Source organism: Haliotis asinina, chromosome 3 (assembly GCF_037392515.1).
Source record: "Haliotis asinina isolate JCU_RB_2024 chromosome 3, JCU_Hal_asi_v2, whole genome shotgun sequence".
In the NCBI taxonomy this organism is placed as follows: domain Eukaryota; kingdom Metazoa; phylum Mollusca; class Gastropoda; order Lepetellida; family Haliotidae; genus Haliotis; species Haliotis asinina.
The window spans coordinates 3,569,740-3,588,860 of NC_090282.1; the positions used below are offsets into that span (position 1 = coordinate 3,569,740).

General features: G+C 42.8%; 1 protein-coding gene across 1 annotated transcript; it reads right to left on the reverse strand.

The window, feature by feature from the left end:
* Positions 1-14,941: 14,941 nt before the first annotated feature.
* LOC137279152 (uncharacterized) lies at positions 14,942-18,865 on the reverse strand. Its single transcript, XM_067811629.1, has 3 exons — positions 18,784-18,865; positions 16,925-17,168; positions 14,942-15,720 (listed from the first exon to the last, which is right to left on the reverse strand). The coding sequence occupies exons 2-3, from the start codon at positions 17,132-17,134 to the stop codon at positions 15,601-15,603; spliced, it is 330 nt and encodes a 109-aa protein (XP_067667730.1). The 5' UTR covers positions 17,135-17,168; positions 18,784-18,865; the 3' UTR covers positions 14,942-15,600.
* Positions 18,866-19,121: the final 256 nt, after the last annotated feature.

Consider the following 19,121-nt stretch of genomic DNA (forward strand, 5'->3'; position numbering starts at 1 on the left):
TCATCACCAGGTAAACAAGGAAATAACATCTGACACACCACATCACACATCACACTGTTGGTCACACACATATAGTGTTGTATACTGTAGAGGCTGATCTATACCCGTCATCACCAGGTAAACAAGGAAATAACATCTGACACACCACATCACACATCACACTGCTGGTCACACACATAGTGTTGTATACTGTAGAGGCTGATCTATTCCCGTCATCACCAGGTAAACAAGGAAATAACATCTGACACACCACATCACACATCACACTGCTGGTCACACACATATAGTGTTGTATACTGTAGAGGCTGATCTATTCCCGTCATCACCAGGTAAACAAGGAAATAACATCTGACACACCACATCACACATCACACTGCTGGTCACACACATAGTGTTGTATACTGTAGAGGCTGATCTATACCCGTCATCACCAGGTAAACAAGGAAATAACATCTGACACACCACATCACACATCACACTGCTGGTCACACACATATAGTGTTGTATACTGTAGAGGCTGATCTATTCCCGTCATCACCAGGTAAACAAGGAAATAACATCTGACACACCACATCACACATCACACTGCTGGTCACACACATATAGTGTTGTATACTGTAGAGGCTGATCTATACCCGTCATCACCAGGTAAACAAGGAAATAACATCTGACACACCACATCACACATCACACTGCTGGTCACACACATATAGTGTTGTGTACTGTAGAGGCTGATCTATACCCGTCATCACCAGGTAAACAAGGAAATAACATCTGACACACCACATCACACATCACACTGTTGGTCACACACATAGTGTTGTATACTGTAGAGGCTGATCTATACCCGTCATCACCAGGTAAACAAGGAAATAACATCTGACACACCACATCACACATCACACTGCTGGTCACACACATATAGTGTTGTATACTGTAGAGGCTGATCTATTCCCGTCATCACCAGGTAAACACAAGGAAATAACATCTGACGCACCACATCACACATAACACTGTTGGTCACACACATATAGTGTTGTATACTGTAGAGGCTGATCTATACCCGTTATCACCAGGTAAACACAAGGAAATAACATCTGACACACCACATCACACATCACACTGCTGGTCACACACATATAGTGTTGTATACTGTAGAGGCTGATCTATTCCCGTCATCACCAGGTAAACAAGGAAATAACATCTGACACACCACATCACACATCACACTGCTGGTCACACACATCTAGTGTTGTATACTGTAGAGGCTGATCTACTCCCGTCATCACCAGGTAAACAAGGAAATAACATCTGACACACCACATCACACATCACACTGCTGGTCACACACATCTAGTGTTGTATACTGTAGAGGCTGATCTATACCCGTCATCACCAGGTAAACAAGGAAATAACATCTGACACACCACATCACACATTACACTGCTGGTCACACACATAGTGTTGTATACTGTAGAGGCTGATCTATACCCGTCATCACCAGGTAAACAAGGAAATAACATCTGACACACCACATCACACATCACACTGCTGGTCACACACATAGTGTTGTATACTGTAGAGGCTGATCTATTCCCGTCATCACCAGGTAAACAAGGAAATAACATCTGACACACCACATCACACATCACACTGCTGGTCACACACATATAGTGTTGTATACTGTAGAGGCTGATCTATTCCCGTCATCACCAGGTAAACAAGGAAATAACATCTGACACACCACATCACACATCACACTGCTGGTCACACACATAGTGTTGTATACTGTAGAGGCTGATCTATACCCGTCATCACCAGGTAAACAAGGAAATAACATCTGACACACCACATCACACATCACACTGCTGGTCACACACATCTAGTGTTGTATACTGTAGAGGCTGATCTATTCCCGTCATCACCAGGTAAACAAGGAAATAACATCTGACACACCACATCACACATCACACTGCTGGTCACACACATAGTGTTGTATACTGTAGAGGCTGATCTATTCCCGTCATCACCAGGTAAACAAGGAAAAAACATCTGACACACCACATCACACATCACACTGCTGGTCACACACATATAGTGTTGTATACTGTAGAGGCTGATCTATTCCCGTCATCACCAGGTAAACAAGGAAATAACATCTGACACACCACATCACACATCACACTGCTGGTCACACACATCTAGTGTTGTATACTGTAGAGGCTGATCTATACCCGTCATCACCAGGTAAACAAGGAAATAACATCTGACACACCACATCACACATCACACTGCTGGTCACACACATAGTGTTGTATACTGTAGAGGCTGATCTATACCCGTCATCACCAGGTAAACAAGGAAATAACATCTGACACACCACATCACACATCACACTGCTGGTCACACACATCTAGTGTTGTATACTGTAGAGGCTGATCTATACCCGTCATCACCAGGTAAACAAGGAAATAACATCTGACACACCACATCACACATCACACTGCTGGTCACACACATCTAGTGTTGTATACTGTAGAGGCTGATCTATACCCGTTATCACCAGGTAAACAAGGAAATAACATCTGACACACCACATCACACATCACACTGCTGGTCACACACATCTAGTGTTGTATACTGTAGAGGCTGATCTATTCCCGTCATCACCAGGTAAACACAAGGAAATAACATCTGACACACCACATCACACATCACACTGCTGGTCACACACATAGTGTTGTATACTGTAGAGGCTGATCTATACCCGTTATCACCAGGTAAACACAAGGAAATAACATCTGACACACCACATCACACATCACACTGCTGGTCACACACATATAGTGTTGTATACTGTAGAGGCTGATCTATTCCCGTTATCACCAGGTAAACACAAAGAAATAACATCTGACACACCACATCACACATCACACTGCTGGTCACACACATATAGTGTTGTATACTGTAGAGGCTGATCTATTCCCGTTTTCACCAGGTAAACACAAGGAAATAACATCTGACACACCACATCACACATCACACTGCTGGTCACACACATATAGTGTTGTATACTGTAGAGGCTGATCTATTCCCGTCATCACCAGGTAAACAAGGAAATAACATCTGAAACACCACATCACACTGTTGGTCACACACATCTAGTGTTGTGTACTGTAGAGGCTGATCTATACCCGTTATCACCAGGTAAACACAAGGAAATAACATCTGACACACCACATCACACTGTTGGTCACACACATATAGTGTTGTATACTGTAGAGGCTGATCTATTCCCGTCATCACCAGGTAAACACAAGGAAACAACATCTGACACACCACATCACACATCACACTGCTGGTCACACACATATAGTGTTGTATACTGTAGAGGCTGATCTATTCCCGTCATCACCAGGTAAACAAGGAAATAACATCTGACACACCACATCACACATCACACTGCTGGTCACACACATAGTGTTGTATACTGTAGAGGCTGATCTATTCCCGTCATCACCAGGTAAACAAGGAAATAACATCTGACACACCACATCACACATCACACTGCTGGTCACACACACATAGTGTTGTATACTGTAGAGGCTGATCTATTCCCGTCATCACCAGGTAAACAAGGAAATAACATCTGACACACCACATCACACATCACACTGCTGGTCACACACATAGTGTTGTATACTGTAGAGGCTGATCTATACCCGTCATCACCAGGTAAACAAGGAAATAACATCTGACACACCACATCACACATCACACTGCTGGTCACACACATCTAGTGTTGTATACTGTAGAGGCTGATCTATTCCCGTCATCACCAGGTAAACAAGGAAATAACATCTGACACACCACATCACACATCACACTGCTGGTCACACACATAGTGTTGTATACTGTAGAGGCTGATCTATTCCCGTCATCACCAGGTAAACAAGGAAATAACATCTGACACACCACATCACACATCACACTGCTGGTCACACACATATAGTGTTGTATACTGTAGAGGCTGATCTATTCCCGTCATCACCAGGTAAACAAGGAAATAACATCTGACACACCACATCACACATCACACTGCTGGTCACACACATCTAGTGTTGTATACTGTAGAGGCTGATCTATACCCGTCATCACCAGGTAAACAAGGAAATAACATCTGACACACCACATCACACATCACACTGCTGGTCACACACATAGTGTTGTATACTGTAGAGGCTGATCTATACCCGTCATCACCAGGTAAACAAGGAAATAACATCTGACACACCACATCACACATCACACTGCTGGTCACACACATCTAGTGTTGTATACTGTAGAGGCTGATCTATACCCGTCATCACCAGGTAAACAAGGAAATAACATCTGACACACCACATCACACATCACACTGCTGGTCACACACATCTAGTGTTGTATACTGTAGAGGCTGATCTATACCCGTTATCACCAGGTAAACAAGGAAATAACATCTGACACACCACATCACACATCACACTGCTGGTCACACACATCTAGTGTTGTATACTGTAGAGGCTGATCTATTCCCGTCATCACCAGGTAAACACAAGGAAATAACATCTGACACACCACATCACACATCACACTGCTGGTCACACACATATAGTGTTGTATACTGTAGAGGCTGATCTATTCCCGTTATCACCAGGTAAACACAAGGAAATAACATCTGACACACCACATCACACATCACACTGTTGGTCACACACGTAGTGTTGTATACTGTAGAGGCTGATCTATACCCGTCATCACCAGGTAAACAAGGAAATAACATCTGACACACCACATCACACATCACACTGCTGGTCACACACATATTGTGTTGTATACTGTAGAGGCTGATCTATTCCCGTTATCACCAGGTAAACACAAGGAAATAACATCTGACACACCACATCACACATAACACTGTTGGTCACACACATGTAGTGTTGTATACTGTAGAGGCTGATCTATACCTGTTATCACCAGGTAAACAAGGAAATAACATCTGACACACCACATCACACATCACACTGCTGGTCACACACAAATAGTGTTGTATACTGTAGAGGCTGATCTATTCCCGTCATCACCAGGTAAACAAGGAAATAACATCTGACACACTACATCACACATCACACTGCTGGTCACACACATATAGTGTTGTATACTGTAGAGGCTGATCTATACCCGTCATCACCAGGTAAACAAGGAAATAACATCTGACACACCACATCACACATCACACTGTTGGTCACACACATCTAGTGTTGTATACTGTAGAGGCTGATCTATTCCCGTTATCACCAGGTAAACACAAGGAAATAACATCTGACACACCACATCACACATCACACTGCTGGTCACACACATAGTGTTGTATACTGTAGAGGCTGATCTATTCCCGTCATCACCAGGTAAACAAGGAAATAACATCTGACACACCACATCACACATCACACTGTTGGTCACACACATATAGTGTTGTATACTGTAGAGGCTGATCTATACCCGTCATCACCAGGTAAACAAGGAAATAACATCGGACACACCACATCACACATCACACTGCTGGTCACACACATAGTGTTTTATACTGTAGAGGCTGATCTATACCCGTCATCACCAGGTAAACAAGGAAATAACATCAGACACACCACATCACACATCACACTGCTGGTCACACACATATAGTGTTGTATACTGTAGAGGCTGATCTATTCCCGTCATCACCAGGTAAACAAGGAAATAACATCTGACACACCACATCACACATCACACTGCTGGTCACACACATAGTGTTGTATACTGTAGAGGCTGATCTATTCCCGTCATCACCAGGTAAACAAGGAAATAACATCTGACACACCACATCACACATCACACTGCTGGTCACACACATATAGTGTTGTATACTGTAGAGGCTGATCTATTCCCGTCATCACCAGGTAAACAAGGAAATAACATCTGACACACCACATCACACATCACACTGCTGGTCACACACATAGTGTTGTATACTGTAGAGGCTGATCTATACCCGTCATCACCAGGTAAACAAGGAAATAACATCTGACACACCACATCACACATCACACTGCTGGTCACACACATATAGTGTTGTATACTGTAGAGGCTGATCTATTCCCGTCATCACCAGGTAAACAAGGAAATAACATCTGACACACCACATCACACATCACACTGCTGGTCACACACATATAGTGTTGTATACTGTAGAGGCTGATCTATACCCGTCATCACCAGGTAAACAAGGAAATAACATCTGACACACCACATCACACATCACACTGCTGGTCACACACATAGTGTTGTATACTGTAGAGGCTGATCTATACCCGTCATCACCAGCTAAACAAGGAAATAACATCTGACACACCACATCACACATCACACTGCTGCTCACACACATATAGTGTTGTGTACTGTAGAGGCTGATCTATACCCGTCATCACCAGGTAAACAAGGAAATAACATCTGACACACCACATCACACATCACACTGTTGGTCACACACATAGTGTTGTATACTGTAGAGGCTGATCTATACCCGTCATCACCAGGTAAACAAGGAAATAACATCTGACACACCACATCACACATCACACTGCTGGTCACACACATATTGTGTTGTATACTGTAGAGGCTGATCTATTCCCGTTATCACCAGGTAAACACAAGGAAATAACATCTGACACACCACATCACACATAACACTGTTGGTCACACACATGTAGTGTTGTATACTGTAGAGGCTGATCTATACCTGTTATCACCAGGTAAACACAAGGAAATAACATCTGACACACCACATCACACATCACACTGCTGGTCACACACAAATAGTGTTGTATACTGTAGAGGCTGATCTATTCCCGTCATCACCAGGTAAACAAGGAAATAACATCTGACACACTACATCACACATCACACTGTTGGTCACACACATATAGTGTTGTGTACTGTAGAGGCTGATCTATACCCGTCATCACCAGGTAAACAAGGAAATAACATCTGACACACCACATCACACATCACACTGTTGGTCACACACATAGTGTTGTATACTGTAGAGGCTGATCTATACCCGTCATCACCAGGTAAACAAGGAAATAACATCTGACACACCACATCACACATCACACTGCTGGTCACACACATATTGTGTTGTATACTGTAGAGGCTGATCTATTCCCGTTATCACCAGGTAAACACAAGGAAATAACATCTGACACACCACATCACACATCACACTGTTGGTCACACACATGTAGTGTTGTATACTGTAGAGGCTGATCTATACCTGTTATCACCAGGTAAACAAGGAAATAACATCTGACACACCACATCACACATCACACTGCTGGTCACACACAAATAGTGTTGTATACTGTAGAGGCTGATCTATTCCCGTCATCACCAGGTAAACAAGGAAATAACATCTGACACACTACATCACACATCACACTGCTGGTCACACACATATAGTGTTGTATACTGTAGAGGCTGATCTATACCCGTCATCACCAGGTAAACAAGGAAATAACATCTGACACACCACATCACACATCACACTGCTGGTCACACACATCTAGTGTTGTATACTGTAGAGGCTGATCTATTCCCGTTATCACCAGGTAAACACAAGGAAATAACATCTGACACACCACATCACACATCACACTGCTGGTCACACACATAGTGTTGTATACTGTAGAGGCTGATCTATTCCCGTCATCACCAGGTAAACAAGGAAATAACATCTGACACACCACATCACACATCACACTGTTGGTCACACACATATAGTGTTGTATACTGTAGAGGCTGATCTATACCCGTCATCACCAGGTAAACAAGGAAATAACATCGGACACACCACATCACACATCACACTGCTGGTCACACACATAGTGTTTTATACTGTAGAGGCTGATCTATACCCGTCATCACCAGGTAAACAAGGAAATAACATCTGACACACCACATCACACATCACACTGCTGGTCACACACATCTAGTGTTGTATACTGTAGAGGCTGATCTATTCCCGTCATCACCAGGTAAACAAGGAAATAACATCTGACACACCACATCACACATCACACTGCTGGTCACACACATAGTGTTGTATACTGTAGAGGCTGATCTATTCCCGTCATCACCAGGTAAACAAGGAAATAACATCTGACACACCACATCACACATCACACTGCTGGTCACACACATATAGTGTTGTATACTGTAGAGGCTGATCTATTCCCGTCATCACCAGGTAAACAAGGAAATAACATCTGACACACCACATCACACATCACACTGCTGGTCACACACATAGTGTTGTATACTGTAGAGGCTGATCTATACCCGTCATCACCAGGTAAACAAGGAAATAACATCTGACACACCACATCACACATCACACTGCTGGTCACACACATATAGTGTTGTATACTGTAGAGGCTGATCTATTCCCGTCATCACCAGGTAAACAAGGAAATAACATCTGACACACCACATCACACATCACACTGCTGGTCACACACATATAGTGTTGTATACTGTAGAGGCTGATCTATACCCGTCATCACCAGGTAAACAAGGAAATAACATCTGACACACCACATCACACATCACACTGCTGGTCACACACATAGTGTTGTATACTGTAGAGGCTGATCTATACCCGTCATCACCAGGTAAACAAGGAAATAACATCTGACACACCACATCACACATCACACTGCTGGTCACACACATATAGTGTTGTGTACTGTAGAGGCTGATCTATACCCGTCATCACCAGGTAAACAAGGAAATAACATCTGACACACCACATCACACATCACACTGTTGGTCACACACATAGTGTTGTATACTGTAGAGGCTGATCTATACCCGTCATCACCAGGTAAACAAGGAAATAACATCTGACACACCACATCACACATCACACTGCTGGTCACACACATATTGTGTTGTATACTGTAGAGGCTGATCTATTCCCGTTATCACCAGGTAAACACAAGGAAATAACATCTGACACACCACATCACACATAACACTGTTGGTCACACACATGTAGTGTTGTATACTGTAGAGGCTGATCTATACCTGTTATCACCAGGTAAACACAAGGAAATAACATCTGACACACCACATCACACATCACACTGCTGTTCACACACAAATAGTGTTGTATACTGTAGAGGCTGATCTATTCCCGTCATCACCAGGTAAACAAGGAAATAACATCTGACACACTACATCACACATCACACTGCTGGTCACACACAAATAGTGTTGTATACTGTAGAGGCTGATCTATTCCCGTCATCACCAGGTAAACAAGGAAATAACATCTGACACACCACATCACACATCACACTGCTGGTCACACACATATAGTGTTGTATACTGTAGAGGCTGATCTATTCCCGTTATCACCAGGTAAACACAAGGAAATAACATCTGACACACCACATCACACATCACACTGCTGGTCACACACATAGTGTTGTATACTGTAGAGGCTGATCTATTCCCGTCATCACCAGGTAAACAAGGAAATAACATCTGACACACCACATCACACATCACACTGTTGGTCACACACATATAGTGTTGTATACTGTAGAGGCTGATCTATACCCGTCATCACCAGGTAAACAAGGAAATAACATCGGACACACCACATCACACATCACACTGCTGGTCACACACATAGTGTTGTATACTGTAGAGGCTGATCTATACCCGTCATCACCAGGTAAACAAGGAAATAACATCTGACACACCACATCACACATGACACTGCTGGTCACACACATCTAGTGTTGTATACTGTAGAGGCTGATCTATTCCCGTCATCACCAGGTAAACAAGGAAATAACATCTGACACACCACATCACACATCACACTGCTGGTCACACACATAGTGTTGTATACTGTAGAGGCTGATCTATTCCCGTCATCACCAGGTAAACAAGGAAATAACATCTGACACACCACATCACACATCACACTGCTGGTCACACACATATAGTGTTGTATACTGTAGAGGCTGATCTATTCCCGTCATCACCAGGTAAACAAGGAAATAACATCTGACACACCACATCACACATCACACTGCTGGTCACACACATAGTGTTGTATACTGTAGAGGCTGATCTATACCCGTCATCACCAGGTAAACAAGGAAATAACATCTGACACACCACATCACACATCACACTGCTGGTCACACACATATAGTGTTGTATACTGTAGAGGCTGATCTATTACCGTCATCACCAGGTAAACAAGGAAATAACATCTGACACACCACATCACACATCACACTGCTGGTCACACACATCTAGTGTTGTATACTGTAGAGGCTGATCTATACCCGTCATCACCAGCTAAACAAGGAAATAACATCTGACACACCACATCACACATCACACTGCTGGTCACACACATATAGTGTTGTGTACTGTAGAGGCTGATCTATACCCGTCATCACCAGGTAAACAAGGAAATAACATCTGACACACCACATCACACATCACACTGTTGGTCACACACATAGTGTTGTATACTGTAGAGGCTGATCTATACCCGTCATCACCAGGTAAACAAGGAAATAACATCTGACACACCACATCACACATCACACTGCTGGTCACACACATATTGTGTTGTATACTGTAGAGGCTGATCTATTCCCGTTATCACCAGGTAAACACAAGGAAATAACATCTGACGCACCACATCACACATAACACTGTTGGTCACACACATATAGTGTTGTATACTGTAGAGGCTGATCTATACCCGCTATCACCAGGTAAACACAAGGAAATAACATCTGACACACCACATCACACATCACACTGCTGGTCACACACATCTAGTGTTGTATACTGTAGAGGCTGATCTATTCCCGTCATCACCAGGTAAACACAAGGAAATAACATCTGACACACCACATCACACATCACACTGCTGGTCACACACATCTAGTGTTGTATACTGTAGAGGCTGATGTACTCTCGTCATCACCAGGTAAACAAGGAAATAACATCTGACACACCACATCACACATCACACTGCTGGTCACACACATCTAGTGTTGTATACTGTAGAGGCTGATCTATACCCGTCATCACCAGGTAAACAAGGAAATAACATCTGACACACCACATCACACATCACACTGCTGGTCACACACATAGTGTTGTATACTGTAGAGGCTGATCAATTCCCGTCATCACCAGGTAAACAAGGAAATAACATCTGACACACCACATCACACATCACACTGCTGGTCACACACATCTAGTGTTGTATACTGTAGAGGCTGATCTATTCCCGTCATCACCAGGTAAACAAGGAAATAACATCTGACACACCACATCACACATCACACTGCTGGTCACACACATAGTGTTGTATACTGTAGAGGCTGATCTATACCCGTCATCACCAGGTAAACAAGGAAATAACATCTGACACACCACATCACACATCACACTGCTGGTCACACACATATAGTGTTGTATACTGTAGAGGCTGATCTATTCCCGTCATCACCAGGTAAACAAGGAAATAACATCTGACACACCACATCACACATCACACTGCTGGTCACACACATAGTGTTGTATACTGTAGAGGCTGATCTATTCCCGTCATCACCAGGTAAACAAGGAAATAACATCTGACACACCACATCACACGTCACACTGCTGTTCACACACATATAGTGTTGTATACTGTAGAGGCTGATCTATACCCGTTATCACCAGGTAAACAAGGAAATAACATCTGACACACCACATCACACATCACACTGCTGGTCACACACATCTAGTGTTGTATACTGTAGAGGCTGATCTATACCCGTCATCACCAGGTAAACAAGGAAATAACATCTGACACACCACATCACACATCACACTGCTGGTCACACACATAGTGTTGTATACTGTAGAGGCTGATCTATACCCGTCATCACCAGGTAAACAAGGAAATAACATCTGACACACCACATCACACATCACACTGCTGGTCACACACATCTAGTGTTGTATACTGTAGAGGCTGATCTATACCCGTCATCACCAGGTAAACAAGGAAATAACATCTGACACACCACATCACACATCACACTGCTGGTCACACACATCTAGTGTTGTATACTGTAGAGGCTGATCTATACCCGTTTTCACCAGGTAAACAAGGAAATAACATCTGACACACCACATCACACATCACACTGCTGGTCACACACATCTAGTGTTGTATACTGTAGAGGCTGATCTATTCCCGTCATCACCAGGTAAACACAAGGAAATAACATCGGACACACCACATCACACATCACACTGCTGGTCACACACATAGTGTTGTATACTGTAGAGGCTGATCTATACCCGTTATCACCAGGTAAACACAAGGAAATAACATCTGACACACCACATCACACATCACACTGCTGGTCACACACATATAGTGTTGTATACTGTAGAGGCTGATCTATTCCCGTCATCACCAGGTAAACACAAGGAAATAACATCTGACACACCACATCACACATCACACTGCTGGTCACACACATAGTGTTGTATACTGTAGAGGCTGATCTATACCCGTTATCACCAGGTAAACAAGGAAATAACATCTGACACACCACATCACACATCACACTGCTGGTCACACACATCTAGTGTTGTGTACTGTAGAGGCTGATCTATACCCGTTATCACCAGGTATACAAGGAAATAACATCTGACACACCACATCACACATCACACTGCTGGTCACACACATAGTGTTGTATACTGTAGAGGCTGATCTATACCCGTCATCACCAGGTAAACAAGGAAATAACATCGGACACACCACATCACACATCACACTGCTGGTCACACACATATAGTGTTGTATACTGTAGAGGCTGATCTATTCCCGTTATCACCAGGTAAACACAAGGAAATAACATGTGACACACCACACCACACATCACACTGCTGGTCACACACATTTAGTGTTGTATACTGTAGAGGCTGATCTATACCCGTCATCACCAGGTAAACACAAGGAAATAACATCTGACACACCACATCACACATCACACTGCTGGTCACACACATATAGTGTTGTGTACTGTAGAGGCTGATCTATTCCCGTTATCACCAGGTAAACAAGGAAATAACATCTGACACACCACATCACACTGTTCGTCACACACATATAGTGTTGTATACTGTAGAGGCTGATCTATTCCCGTTCTCACCAGGTAAACAAGGAAATATCATCTGACACACCACATCACACTGCTGGTCACACACATATAGTGTTGTATACTGTAGAGGCTGATCTATTCCCGTCATCACCAGGTAAACACAAGGAAATAACATCTGACACACCACATCACACATCACACTGCTGGTCACACACATCTAGTGTTGTATACTGTAGAGGCTGATCTATACCCGTTATCACCAGGTAAACACAAGGAAATAACATCTGACACACCACATCACACATCACACTGCTGGTCACACACATATTGTGTTGTATACTGTAAAGGCTGATCTATTCCCGTTATCACCAGGTAAACACAAGGAAATAACATCTGACACACCACATCACACATCACACTGCTGGTCACACACATATAGTGTTGTATACTGTAGAGGCTGATCTATACCCGTCATCACCAGGTAGACAAGGAAATAACATCTGACACACCACATCACACTGCTGGTCACACACATCTAGTGTTGTATACTGTAGAGGCTGATCTATTCCCGTCATCACCAGGTAAACAAGGAAATATCATCTGACACACCACATCACACTGCTGGTCACACACATAGTGTTGTATACTGTAGAGGCTGATCTATTCCCGTCGTCACCAGGTAAACAGAAGGAAATAACATCTGACAGACCACATCACGCTGCTGGTCACACACATATAGTGTTGTATACTGTAGAGGCTGATCTATTCCCGTTATCACCAGGTAAACAAGGAAATAACATCTGACACACCACATCACACTGCTGGTCACACACATATAGTGTTGTATACTGTAGAGGCTGATCTATTCCCGTTATCACCAGGTAAACACAAGGAAATAACATCTGACACACCACATCACACTGCTGGTCACACACATATAGTGTTGTATGCTGTAGAGGCTGATCTATTCCCGTTATCACCAGGTAAACACAAGGAAATAACATCTGACACACCACATCACACTGCTGGTCACACACATATAGTGTTGTATACTGTAGAGGCTGATCTATTCCCGTCATCACCAGGTAAACACAAGGAAATAACATCTGACACACCACATCACACTGCTGGTCACACACATAGTGTTGTATACTGTAGAGGCTGATCTATTCCCGTTATCACCAGGTAAACACAAGGAAATAACATCTGACACACCACATCACACATCACACTGCTGGTCACACACACATAGTTGTGTATACTGTGGAGGCTGATCTATACCCGTTATCACCAGGTAAACAAGGAAATAACATCTGACACACCACATCACACATCACACTGCTGGTCACACACATAGTGTTGTATACTGTGGAGGCTGATCTATACCCGTTATCACCAGGTAAACAAGGAAATAACATCTGACACACCACATCACACATCACACTGCTGGTCACACACATAGTGTTGTATGCTGTGGAGGCTGATCTATACCCGTTGTCACCAGGTAAACAAGGAAATATCATCTGACACACCACATCACACTGTTGGTCACACACATCTAGTGTTGTATGCTGTAGAGGCTGATCTATTCCCGTCATCACCAGGTAAACAAGGAAATAACATCTGACACACCACACCATGCAGAGTGCTTTTCGTTTTTCTTTATTCCATGAACTCGATTTACAAACATGAAATACCAAGCGTTTTTCTCTTCACAATAAACTGCTATATATTCCGCACCTGAAGACGACCGTCGTGTAAACCTACTGAGCACCAGTCACACGCTACATCGTGTGGGGAGGTTACTTTGGGCATCACTGAATATATACGGCATGGTATATGGCAATGACGTGGCATGCATAGAAGGTACATTCCAGTAGTAATATGTAATAAAGGGATTTGCATATTCATTTAAAATGATGACACATGAAATGCTCCAACTTGATGAATCACCGTTACACGTCTATTGTATACACACATACTACAGGGGTGTTCATCTAGCCTGTTTAAGTATCATACACCTGACACACACCTACATTTTAGTAGAGTACATGCATTCTGTTCACCTGTACAACACCTGCCTGTGTGTCAATGCATAAACGCACCAGTAAAGCACGTATGTGCCTGGGTAGAGTGCATGCATGCATACATGAATGAACATCACTCGTCTATTGACTAATGCCGTCTAAATATAGTCTACTGCTGCGTCAATGAAACCGTCAAAAGTGGAGAAAACTGTACTACAAACATTGAAAAATACTGGTCACCGTGTTATCCGCCGCCATAAGCTGGCCAGTGACCTACGCGCTGCTGACTAGTTGTAGCCCTTCCAGGCATACGATGACACTATACCCATCCCTGTATAAATGGACTTCTGTAAGCGGCGGTCCGAGTCGGGAATCTTGTCCGCGTCCGTCTTGGACACTCGCTTGATCTGCAGCAAACAGCGAGTGAATGAGTGTGTGAGTGAGTGAGTGCCGTTATAGCAATATCACAGCCTCCAAATGGAGTTGATCACCAGCATTAACCATGGATTCAAACTGGAGTAGCGTGAGGAGCAGAGGTTTGAACCACTGAGCTACCCACCGGCCGCAAGGACAACCCAATAAGCGAGGATCGACACCCGCCGACAGTGAAGATAAGATCAAGTGTTACACATTTAAAGATTTGGTGTTGATTGAGTAGACATAATTGTTCATACGTATATTGTGTTCCACAACAGATCTGGGAAAGCATGAAGTAAATATAGTCTTTCTGTGAGACAACCAACGTCCCTGTCACCTTTTTCCAAAACAGAAAAGCATTCGCAATTATAATTAAATTTGCAAATTTTCATCATCAGATAAGAGAGCGAACATTTGACACTTATGTGTATTGTTACAATCGGAGGTAGATTCTCGTACAACGTAGTGTGATATTAGGAAACCATGGGACTGTAATATCACCCTGCATGCAGCTGATTAAAACAGGTACATACAGGTTCCACTACACTATATCAGTATCACATGCTGCCCGAGCGAGGACCGTATGGAAACAACTCAAACGGACAGGGGCCTGTGACAGCTGTGATTGGATGAAATAGTGTAAGATGTGTATGTGTTTTAAAAGCACATCCACCCTGTTATTAAAACTGACCACAATTTTAAGTATTTAGAGCTGTCATTTTTATCACCATGGGCTATGCTTATGTGTGTACATATATTTTGAAGTAGGTGCCATTCGGTGCGGAGCTGGGGGTTGATGTGTTCCGCTTCCTGTGCTTGGCAAATGTGCCGGACAAGTTGGCCACAGCTTGTGTTTTATTGTAGCTTAGAGGCCAGACTGTGCCCATGTGTACATGGAATGGCTGTTGATAGCCTGGATATTTTTTAAAAAAATATAAGGTTACTATAGAAGTCTATGGGAAAACATTTGGTGTTGTGTAACCTGTAGATAGTCACGACAGGGGACTTAATCCTAACACAGATTTGTTGTCACGTCGGACAGGGTTGTGGATGTGTCAAAAGAACGATGATGCTGTAGAATACTAGTATTTATTTAACTCTGTCCTCTGTCAGGGCGCAGTGGAGGAATATGTAATGTACAAAAAGCATTTGCCGACTGAAAAGCGTTCTTTAATTACACCCCTACACACTCACCATTTCTTCAATCTCCGCTTGAGACATCTTTTTATTAAAGCGCTCATAGGCTCTGTCGTCGGAACTTGGCACGGTGTTCAGTCGGTTTACAGTCTGAGCTATCTCGTACTTTGTCAACTTCTGGTATCCAAGACCAAATTCTGGCTTAAGGATAGTGCCCCATTTCTGTTTGGAACTCTTGGGTCGAACCGAGGAGCGCAAAGAACTCATCTTGCGTAGTTGTGTAAGAGTTGTCTCCCCTCAACTGTAATATTAAAGCATTTGTTTAACGCGTTCGATTACATCAAGAAATAGTCAATTGACCCTTATCTTTGTAACATTTGTTTCACCACACGCTTAACATATGATAAGTTTAGTCTCACGTCATTTATCATCATGTAAACGAGATTGAAGGCTCATTCAATGAAATTAAATACAACACAGAATATTCTCGAGAACTATGAGCGAGATTAGTTTAACGCCGCACTCAGTAATATTCCAGTTGTATAGCGTCGATCTGTAAATAATCGAGTCTGACCAGACAATCCAGTGATCAACAGCATGAGCATTCATTCAACGCGACTAGGATTCAATGGCATGTGTCAACTAAGTCAGCGAGCCTGACCACCAATCCCGCCGTGACCGGCGTGAGTGGTCGCCTCTTACGACATGCAGGGTTACTGACGATCTGTTCTACCCGGATCTTCACGGGTCCTCGAGAACAGTAAGTAAACATAGCACTGAACAAATTCTTTCCCCAAACACATGTGCCGTTAATCAGTTTTCTACCCTAAATACTTTAAAACGTCCTTTTGGGATCACAGGTAGCAACACTATTCACACCAAGCTGGTCACAGGAGGCAACTTAATTTACAACAAGCTGAATTCAGGGGTCCTTACAATAATAACACCACACACTGACAGTTAATCACAGACATGCAGTATGAATGTATTCAGTATACTCTCTGGGATTAACTATGACAACGAATAGTATGGATGTACATATACAACTTCTTTAATATTCACAACACAACGTTTCTGGGCTACTTCTCGCACATTCATCGTCGTTGTCATATTACCTACCAACTTCTAAATGTCAGTCGAGCATGTGGGATTAACTACTTGCTCACATGAAAGATATCACATATGCATTTAATCAGAGTGTTTGTTATACAACTGCTTGAGATTTGTCTTTGTGACAGCTCTGTTTGGTACATACACGCAGAACATTTAATGAAAGTTTATCCCGTCTCGTGACTTCATGAAGTCAAGAGACCTTGAAACGAGTACTCAGTCTGAACCAATGTGTCAAAAGTTCGTCATTATTTCATTATTTCAGGTATTTTGTCCGAAAGCAAATTATATCATCCATTGTCTCTCTTGCCACAACCACACAGTCTGAACGAGATTATGTGATACATGAGATAACAACACAAGATGTGGTCTAAGTCCCACACGTCAGTACCTTGCGTCGCGGACAAACGCTCGGAGGATACGTTGGTCGACTGTATTTTGATGAATAACTGTCCTAAATTTCCCCGAAGACGAGTAAAGTAGTTTGTACGTCAGCAAAGGTCAGAGTGAGAGAAAATGTGTTTGTCCAGCAACATTACCACAACACATATGTTTACTTACATAGAATCCCATCGCGGAGCGTCTCTACTCAGCAACATTACCACAGCACATATGTTTACTTACACAGAATCCCATCACGGAGCGCCTCTACTCATGAACATTACAATTCAACTTGTGCAAATATTCAGAACACGACTTAATACAAAACATCAACACACGTGTAAATACACATGTCACAATCTGAGAGATGGAAATTATATCAGTGATCAAGCTTTTTTCAAATTAACGTAATCTTCTCAACTCACCAGTTCAGCGAAGAGGTGTACAGTCGTTGTCACGACATTGCCGTCTCTGGCTACGTAGACGCACAACGTCTCAATAGCCTGTGTCGTTTCAGGGACAACCCCTAAACACAAGCCCGTCATCCAATCAACATGCCAATCTCACGCTCAGATCAAAAAGTCAAAAACCTTACAGTCTGTCCGCGATATAAGTTACCGTACACATACAAGTGAATGTTAGATAATGAAATCTCCGTTACCACACCAGATCATCACTTAATGGGCAATCTGACTGTGATACAACAAGCAATATTTAAATGGTTATATTTCTTCATTGAATTCCTTAGATTACCGGTAAATTT